The following is a 10453-nucleotide window of genomic DNA, read 5'->3' on the forward strand; positions in this document are numbered from 1 at the left end:
CTTCTGGAATGAAGATGTTGACAAACATTCTTGCCAAAAATCCATTGAAGCCATTCCCCTCCCACTTGAGGATCCCAACTGCTTCTCAACACGCAGTGCTAGTTGGTATGCCTCTTCGGCATTAATCAATCGCACGGTCAACATTTCTTTGCTCACTTCACTCTGTAACCCAGTGCAATACCGGGCTAAAGTTTCCTAATCATTTTCTACAATCTTACTACGAACAGTAAGCTCATGAAAACGGTCCATATATTGATCGATAGTTAATGGCCTCTGTCTCAATTGCAACATCTCTTCGAACATCATTTCTCGTAATCAATAGGCAATTATTTTTCCTTCAGTCGTTCCTTCATCTCTTCCCAATTAGAGATTGGTGTGCGATGAGTACGATGCAATTGCCCTTCTACACTTCCCCACCAAGCTCGCGCATGCCTCTTTAATTTCATTCGAACATAGCGAACTTTCCAATCTTCCGATGCAGCGAACCAATCAAAATAATCTTCAATGGCCGTTAGTCAATCTTCGAATGCATTGGGTTCTAACTTTCCAAAAAAATCTAGAACATCCACCTTCATCCTCTTAGTGAGTTCATCAAGAGGTTGATGGTTAGCATCATGCTGTCCACATCCCTTGAGAAAATATTGTCCGCCACGCCCAAAACGAGCGCCACAATGACCAACTCCTCTCTCTCTCTTTCTCCATATTCGTCATCCTCTTCTTCCCATTCATTGTCTTCCAGCACGTCCTCCTGAAATTGCCTACACTCTCTTCTATTGTAAGGACGAACTTCCTCTCGATCTCGACGTTCCTCCAACAAATCCAATCTCTGGTTAATTTGCTCTAGAACAGTTGTGAGGTGAGTGATCTGGTCTTGCAATTGGGGTAGGTTGGTGTTTGGATTTTGGTTGTTCGACATGTCATAAGAATTCCCATTGTGGGTTACCAACATGAAAACTAGAATTCCTTGAGGAAGGAACCTTACTCTGACGCCAAATTTGGCACAAAAACCTCACGGATCAATGTCACGTTGATAGCCAAGAGAATAAACTACAGAGTCTCTTCGTAATTGTGGAATCTGTCCAAAACAAAGTTCAACTTTGTAACAAAAATGGCAACTCCCTTCTCCATTGCATTTCAACTTTGTTTATAGGATTACAATGATTGCGATAAGCTAGGAAATAAATTAGGAAAGAACTAATCAAAATAACAAGAATTCAAAACAAATCAAATAAACATGAAGTCAAAATTAAATCAGATAAAATCTTTCTTGAAGAAGTAATCTCCATTCCTGCATGATCTCTATTCCCCTTGGATTATAGAACATTATTCACAGAGCAACCTCTGTATTTGCATCAAAAGATGCTCGTCACATGGGTGAGCACTGCAAAGAGCAGAAGTGCCCACCATCTTGGTGAGTTCCTTAAGAGGCAAAGTGCTTACTACCTTTGCGAGCAACACAAAGGAAGTGCTTGCCATCTCAGACACAAGGAGCTTTGCACGTGCCATGCATGTGCCATCCTCACTGATAATGATATATTAATTGCGATACAAAATGAAGGAAAAGTTAAAGCTAAAAACTTTAGGGCTTAGAGCATGTTTGGGATTGAGTTTGAAAGCTTAAAAAGTGTTTTTAACTGTTTAAAAGCTTTTTTTAAAAAATGATATATTTGGTAAATTTATAAAAAGTGCTTTAATTAACTAAAAAAGCTGAAAATTTACTCTTTTAAAAAATACCAAATTAAAATTTTTATCGAAAAGCTTCTACAGATAACTGTATATTTAAAAAAAATTAATATAACTAACTTTAAAAGTACTTTAGATACATGGTTATCAAACAGTAAATAACTTTTTTAATAGTAGAGCTTGTTATTTAAGTTATAAGATATAAATCCTAAAGTTATAAGCTATATTTCTCACCGCAATCCCAAACATGCACTTATAACTTAATTAATAAATTCTACTAGTAAAAAGTTATTTACTGTTTAGTAACCATATGTTTAAAGGTATTTTCTGAGATAGAAATGATAATTATTTGAATTTTTAAAGATTATGATCATGTTTTTAAAAGTTTGAAAGTTGTAATTATTTTAAAATTATAGAGATATTTTTGTCAATCTATATTTTTTTAAAATTCAAATTACATTCCGCATTATCTGAGAAAGCACGTTTGAGACTTTTCCTCAAACGTACTTTTTAACTTATTTTAGATTAAAAATGTTTTAATATGTAACATTCAAACGACTTGATTTTTCATTAAAGAATTTTTAAGAATATTTAAGTATTTTTTAAGACTCCTAATGCAACCCCAAACATACCCTAAATTTTGAAATTAATTGTCATAATCGCGTTTAAGAGGCCGAAAAAGAGGCAACATAAATACTTAATCCTAGTTTTCATACGTTATCATCTTTGGTCACGTAAAAAACAACCCCTTAAAATATGGTAGTCGGATGGGATCGAAAAAATTCTGCACGACGAAGATCATATCTATACCCGTTTTATTCTGAGCAAGGAAGGTTCGTAAAATAGCTCCAAACGTCGGAAACAGCGCAGCAAGGACTTCTTCGTACGAACAAATTCATCCCAAACTCGTCCGAAAGAACGAAAGAGATTCCCAAAAGGTCTCAATCCCGACGAATCTCCTGTCCGGGGACACCATTTTCTCTCCCGTTCACAGGTCTCTCTGTCTGATCTCATACTATGAATCTTTTTCGTTACACTATCTGTTATGGCTGTTTTAGGTTCAAAAACGTTTAGTTCCTGACTGCATTGGGCACAATTGGAATCCTTTCAGTTGAGCATGATTTAGCTTTTCTTTCTGATTTCTATGGTTTCTTTCTTTTTAAATCTTATTTTGAACTTCTTTACGAAGCAAAATGGTCCACATTGTTATTATCTTTTGCCGTGAGAATTTTGAGATAGGGAAACAAAGAAGGGAAGGGAAATTTGAACCCCAATAAAAGAGGTTTTGAATCGGATCTCAGGATTTTGTTAGTGGGTGATCAATTACTTTTTTTTTTTTTTTTGTTTAATGCGGGCGCTAAAATATTTTTTAAAAGATAAAACAGAAGAAAAATAGATGAGAAATGTAAAAATTAGAACTACTGTAAATTAAGCTAAAAAACTGTCGTGTACTCATTGGATTATGCAAATGCAAATCTAATGGGGTGTTTGGCTAATAGAGTCTCAAAATGTGTTGCGTTGGATTATGCAAATGTAAAAATGGATGACTTTTTGTTATAGTAAGTTAGTGTTGTGGGTAAAATTTGATAGTTACTGTAGCATGACCAAAATGAATAAAAAATGTTTTCTTCATTACTTCCTACCCTGATTTGGTTGCAGCAGTTTTTTGAGGGCTATAATATTGTTACTAATTAACATATAATTGGTAGAATGGTAAAATATAATGAAATTAAATAGTTTAAAATTTTTTAAAAAATTAATTATTGTTATTTTATTATTATATAAAGAATCACTTATCAAAAAAATATTATTTTATTATTAAAAAATATTATTTTGTTATTTTATTATTATTTTATTATTTTGGATAATCCAATGTGGGGATTGGAAGTGAATGGAATAAGCAAAGGTAAATTCATGTTATATTAACTAAAACTTAGGTTTGAGTTTGGTTATTCCAATGAGAGTGCTCGCTGGGAAAAACTAGGATTTTTTTTTTTTTTTTTATCAATTTCTTGTTACCTAAATGATGAGCAACCTGTGAGTGATTTAGCTATCACTTTTATCAAGCACTTCGCTTGCTATTATGCTTGAAATGGTCAGAAATTGTGTTTGTATATATGTGTTTTTTAAGATGATTGGTGACTGGATGAACAGGGTTTTGTACAAATTAATCTAATCGGTAATCCCCAAGGACTTCCAGTAATGGGTGGGCTAAAGAAGAATTAACATGAAATACCTAATACAGATTTCGGTGTACCGGGTGGGTGGTTGTGTGGTTAGACAGTTAGGAGGTACTTTGCATACAAGCATAAAGTGAGTGCTTTATGTTTATTCTATAAATTGTAAGATGCTAAAGAATTCCATCCTTGTTGGATGATGAATTTCTTGATGTTGTGTTTGTGCTTGTTTGGTTACCTCAAACTTTTGAGTTGTTGGGATTTAAAAGACAGTACATTCGGTTTTACTTTTTGTAGATTCATAATTAGTACTTGGAACTTGTGGGCTTGCAAAACCCCTTTTTGTTGTTTGGTCTTCAAAATTAGATATGCTCTAGTGGTGTGATTGCGGTAAGAAGATGCGATGATTAAAAGACACTACATTCAGTTTCATAATTGAGATGATTTGAGTTAAAATGTGAGGATATTTCAGAATGCGAATGGGAAATGGTTCCTTGGGAAGGAATGATGTGTTTTAGGTGGCTTTTCATATCTTCTTGAATGCATTATTTTAGAGGTTTCCAGTCATTGATTACTTGTACAGCTTGGAATAGAATGGTCACATTCTTATTATGGTTGTTAGCTTGGTTGGCTGTAATGTATACTGTGAGGCGGTGTAACACTTAGTAGATACAAAGTGGGATTTTGGTGATATTAAACTTTTCTTGATTATGCATGGATGGGTTAACATTTTCATGTATTTTTGAGGAAATAAATAGTTGCATGTTCTCATCATACTTATGACCTATAAAGTTGTGCATTTTTATTATTTTCTTTCATGTCCTACTTTTCTTCAGTGCACTAAGCAATTTTGTTGATTTAAAATGTTTAACTTACTTTGTATCCTTGGGTTAGATATTTGGAAAGATGTCTGGCCAAAGCCAACGCTTGAATGTAGTTCCCACTGTAACAATGCTTGGGATCATGAAAGCTCGCCTTGTTGGTGCTACAAGAGGTCACGCTCTTCTCAAGAAGAAGAGTGATGCTTTGACGGTGCAGTTCCGTCAGATTCTTAAAAAGATTGTCTCCACAAAAGAATCAATGGGAGACATCATGAAGACCTCCTCGTTTGCCCTAACTGAAGCCAAGTATGTTGCTGGAGAGAACATCAAGCATATTGTCCTTGAGAATGTCCAAAATGCTTCTCTTAAAGTTCGATCGAGGCAAGAAAATGTTGCTGGTGTGAAGCTCCCGAAGTTTGAGTATTTTACTGATGGTAAGACCAAGAATAACCTCACTGGATTGGCTAGAGGTGGACAACAGGTTCAGCTCTGCCGTGCGGCTTATGTGAAAGCAATCGAGGTTCTTGTTGAGCTTGCTTCACTTCAGACATCATTCTTAACGCTTGACGAGGCAATCAAGACCACGAATCGAAGGGTTAATGCCCTAGAGAATGTTGTGAAGCCTAGGTTGGAGAACACCATAACTTATATTAAAGGGGAGTTGGATGAACTTGAAAGGGAGGATTTCTTCAGGTTAAAGAAGATACAGGGTTATAAAAAGAGGGAAATTGAGAGACAGCTTGCAACTGCCAAGCAGTTTGCTGAGGAGCAGTTTGCGGAGAAGGTATCTTTGAAGAAGGGGATTTCAAAAAATTCAGCTCACAGCATATTATCTGCGGCAGCAGAGAAGGATGAGGATATCATTTTCTGATTTAGGGGCACTACTTTGGTTTTTCATCTTTTGGATGCGTTGAGAAATATTGAGAGAGCTTGAAGCTGCCAAGCAGTTTGCATGAAGGTATCTTTGAGGAAAGGGGTTCAACAAATAGCCCACAAATTACTTTCTACAGCTGCAGAAAACAATTAGGACACTATTTTCTGCTTTGGGGGTTAGTTTGTATGTTCTTCAGGCTGCTTGGATGGACGGTGTTTAGTTCTTAATAAAAGCTGAACAAATGTTTCTTTTCGTGTCTTATTCATAATTAGACGTTTTATCACTTCCAATTTCTAAAATATCTTTTGCCTGGAGCTTAATTTTGTGAGAGTGAGTTACTGATCAGTTATCATTTTATGCTTGCATGGTGGCATATTTAGTCGTAGTGACGTATCCTGAGGAACTAAAATAGGTACAACAGAACAAATGGAGCAGCCCTGTTAATGCTGGAAGACAGAAGATTGAACTGGAGCTCTTCAACCTTACAATTTATCAATACCAAACCTCACAACTTCCGAACGCTTGCTTGATTGGAATATGAATAAACTGCCACTTGCTGCCAAGTCTATGTATGATAATAAATCTTGTAGCTCTCCTGACTCTGCTGTCCGTTTCGAAATTTCAGGTCGCGAGGCAAGCTAAAAGAGGCCAGATTCGGGGGAGTAGAAGAGGGTCCCCAACGCTAGAGCGTGCGAAGTTTGATCATTCCCTTATCCCATCATCGGTTTGCTTAAAAAAAAAAAAAAAAAAAGAGTGTTTTGTGTATACTATTTCAGCTCTCCAAATATCCCTTATCTTTAAAGGAATGTTTAGTGGGTTTGAGGGAGAAGTCTTGTGAGTTATTCTTCCTCTGTTTTACCCTCGTAAAATATACCAACTCGACAACGAAATTTAGAATATTCTCCTCCTTTACTTGCATCTAAATCACCAAATTGAGAAAAAGCAGAGCAGTATGACTCTAGACATTTTATTTCAAAATCTTGGATCGCGTATGTTCTTCTGCTCACAGTTGTAAACCGGAGCACTCTTTGAGTTAAATATGCTTGTGTAGATTCATTAAATGTGTCATAATATTTGACGTTTGCATGCAAAGTTTGATGTACAACTTGAGGTTGTTTATGGCCTTCTCTTCTAGATATTATTTACAATTTTGCATCTGTTTAGTGTAAAAAATATTGTGTTGGCATTATTTTAATGACAAAACTTGGTCGAATTGAGTTGTAATTGGTTTGAGGCGAGTTTGGCTCAAAATTGGATCAGAAGTTCAAAACACATTTGAGTTGGATAGCCTCTTATGAGAGTCATGGTCGACAGAAATTGATACAAAAAGTTGGCTTGACATTCACTCAACACTCTCTCTTGGACGGCCGATGAGTTCATCAATGGGCTAGTGACTTCATCAGTGATACTACTAGATTTCCACTAGATCGGACAAGGTTCCTTTTTGGCTAGCAAACCGATTTCTTTGATGACTAAATTGATCTCTGTTCTAACACGCACAAGAATGGATAGCAAGAAATGAAAATGGCATGGAGGCTAAGTAAATATTATATTCATACATTTCTAGAGTTTTTTAAATGATATGAAAATGAAAAACTTTTACGAAAAATGTTCTAAGAAAAATGAAATAATGGTTTATGAAAATTTGCTAAAGTATTAATGTTTTAAGATATACGTATACACTTCAATAATAATTGTATGCATGAGAAATGTATGTTATATGTAGTACTATTGTCTTTATGTTCCATGAATTGAAATGATGATGTTTATGATTGAGGCTATGAAATGATGTTTTAAATAATTCTGTTCAGTACTCTATTTTGATAAGATGTGACTTTTAAAAAATCTTTGACATGACTCAATGATTCTGAATTTGATTATGGTTCTACTTTGTTCTGTTATGGCCTTGCCATGGGTGATAATAATGGTATATGGCTCAACCACGAGTGATAATATTGGATATGGCCCAACCATGGATTATAATAATAGATACGGCTCAACTACATGTGATAATAATGGATACGGCTCAACCATAAGTTATAATAATTGATATAGCCCAAGCACATGTGATAATAGTGAAAATGGCCCAACTACGGGTTATAATGGTGGATGCGGCCCAATCATGGGTTATAATAGTAGATATGGCCATACCATAAGTTATAGTAGTGGTCTTTGTTTGAGTGTACACCTTGGTGACAGTGATTTATGTTTTGATTGGCTATCAGCAGATGCACAATCCTACCACAGGGGTTATACATAGCCTCTTTTTTGATATGATATTCTGATATGGTGATTATGATGATCATTTATGCTATGCCAAATGATATTTTTGAATGAAAATATTTCTAAATCTTCATTCTGATATTTTGATAACATGTTCTACTTCCGCGCTCTAAAAATAGAAATATTTTATTCTTCATTCTAATTTTTATAATGTTCATATTTACATACTAATATATGTTATTTGTTTATTAAGTTGTTGATAACCCATTCCTTATCTCTATAATATTTTTTAAATAATTTTGATACTTTAGCTGTAAGTCATGAGTATGAATTATTAACAAAGTTTGATGATGGTAAATGAATACGTGCCAAAAGGTACAACTAGTTATTGGAGACTTTTGTTGAATAGATTTATTATTTACGATATTTTGATAGTTTGAGTTACGAATATTTCCGAGTCTCTCCGGAGATTTTTAGTTATTTACGTTGGGTAGCCTAGGCTTTCCACTGAGATAAGGGGCCGGCCCAATTAAAACTTACAGATCCATCACCCAGAGTTTCAAAGTGCCATAATAATAATAGGAAACCGATACTTTAGCCCATCTTGATAGTTAGCACAGTTACATGATGGTGCAAGCTGGGCAGGGTTCCTGGTAAGTACTCCCGACCTCATACAATGGGTAGTCAGGGTTGGAATAGAAGTAGGATGGGACGTCACTGATAGGGTCCTCGGTCGAGATCCTAGACACCAAGCTGCCGCGCCTCTTCTTGCTCCTCAATGACCGATGTGGGCTGCCACTTGCTTGACCGTGATGGTTATGTGTGGTGTTGGCTGAGTTCGTATGGTTGATCAGTAACTGATGGTGGGCGAGATTCTAGTGACTGGGCGTGCATGCATGCATGTACAGGAGCTGAATCGTCAAAAACGGTTGTGAGTGGGATCAGGTGATTAAGTGGCTGGCTGACCAAGTCAGGCACACGTGGCTCCTGCTGGTGGGCTGACCCAGTCAGGCACCAGGTGTCTCCTGATGGTGGCTGACCAAGTCAAGCACAGGTGTCACTCGCTTGGGGGGCTGACCAAGTCTCACACAGGTGTCTTTTGATGATGAAGCACACGTGTCTAAGGGTGGTTTAAGTGGGTTGGCCGAGTGGGTGATGGCTGAGTGGTTTAAGGGATGGTTGGTTACTCCCCTACTTTGTAGGGAGTAGTTGTGGCTAGACAGGTGTCAAGGGCTGGGCGTGTGGCTTGGCTGGTGGGTAGTAACTGTCAGCTTGTCCCTGACCTTGCTCCAGATTCGACCAGGGTGGCCTGGTGCAGACCAGATGCCCTTCAATGGCAACTCGTGGCTGCCTTAAGCGATGCCCCACTCGAACGGTTCAAAATAACCAGCAAGCAAATGTGAATGTAATGCAATAGACACAATCCAAAATGCTGAAATACCTCAACAATGCATTAATCAAAGGAAAACAATGAAATGAATGGGTTACCCTGATTCACGAATTGCACAGGGTGAGCCTTCTCCTTTGGGATTCACGAATTGCACCCAATGGAGCCTAAGTGACAAAGCACTAATGTGTCTATGGGGGCTTACAAGCCAAATTCGTCCAAATGTTCAAAGATAAAAACTAAGTGATAGCCTATTGCCTCACTTATACTAGAAAGAAATTAAAACGATTACAAAGGGAAAATGGTTCTGGGCCCACGCCTCCTGGTTAAGGCCTCATGCTGTCAGTGGCCCATAGGTGGCCAGGATGACTCACAGCATAGGCTTCATGCTTGCATGCGTGGGTCTTCAGATTGGCCTGCCGGGCTAGCCTTGGTTGGTCCATGGTCCTTGCATGTGTGGCCCAGGTTGTGTGGGCTGGGCACCATTGATGAGTCGCTGGGTTGGACCGTGGTTGGCTTAAGCATGGCAGGCTGCTGCATGGCCCAGGCTAGTGGGGCCTGGGCGTTGGTCTGCATGGCCCAGGCTGAGGTGCCTGGGCGTTGGTCAGCAAGACCCTGGCCAAAGCCAGGGTGTTGATCAGCATGGCCCTGGTCAAGACCAAGGCGTTGAGCAGCAAGGCCCTGGCCAAGGCCAGGGCGTTGATCAGCATGGCCCTGGTCAAGACCAGGGCGTTGAGCGGCATGCCAGCATGCGTGGGCCTGTTGGGCAGCCGCACCGTCAATTCCAAGGTGGATGTGCAAGCGTGCGCTGCGCGGGTGCCTAGGCCATGCATGGGCCTTGTGCCTACGCACGGCCCATGCATGCACGCGGTGTGTGCGCATAGCCCATGCGTGCCCACTGCGCACACGCACTAGGCATGCGTGCAGTCTAGCCGTGCGCTGAGTGTGGTGTGACAACCTCGCTTGCGTGCGCGCGCCGACTGTTCGCTGCCTAATGAAGGGTGACCATGGTCTAGCATTCACCAAGGGCTCGGTCTGTGGGCAATCAAGCGACGCCAACAGTGCTGCTGGCGTGCTGTCCTGGCATGGGCTGGTGCTGGTCAAGGCATGGCCCGTGGCCTCCTGCCTTGGGATTTTGACATTCCCCCTCCCTTTTAGCATATCCTTGCCCTCAAGAATCAATTGGGGATACTTCTTCTTCAGCCCATCATAGTCCTCCCAAGTTGCCTCGTCCCTTGATAATCCTTCCCACAGGATCAATGCTTGCCACACCCTTGGTCTCCCTCGG

General features: G+C 38.9%; 1 protein-coding gene across 1 annotated transcript; it reads left to right on the top strand.

Moving 5' to 3' along the window:
* The first annotated feature begins 2414 nt into the window (after window positions 1–2414).
* On the top strand, window positions 2415–5807 carry LOC122304183 (V-type proton ATPase subunit D-like). The gene is made up of 2 exons (XM_043116289.1): window positions 2415–2677; window positions 4755–5807. The coding sequence occupies exon 2, from the start codon at window positions 4767–4769 to the stop codon at window positions 5550–5552; it is 786 nt and encodes a 261-aa protein (XP_042972223.1). The 5' UTR covers window positions 2415–2677; window positions 4755–4766; the 3' UTR covers window positions 5553–5807.
* The last annotated feature ends 4646 nt before the right edge of the window (window positions 5808–10453 follow it).

Source organism: Carya illinoinensis, chromosome 3, assembly GCF_018687715.1.
Source record: "Carya illinoinensis cultivar Pawnee chromosome 3, C.illinoinensisPawnee_v1, whole genome shotgun sequence".
In the NCBI taxonomy this organism is placed as follows: domain Eukaryota; kingdom Viridiplantae; phylum Streptophyta; class Magnoliopsida; order Fagales; family Juglandaceae; genus Carya; species Carya illinoinensis.

Excerpts from the sequence above, each read along its gene's own strand:
- LOC122304183 (XM_043116289.1), top strand. The coding sequence starts at position 4,767 with ATGTCTGGCCAAAGCCAACGCTTGAATGTAGTTCCCACTGTAACAATG.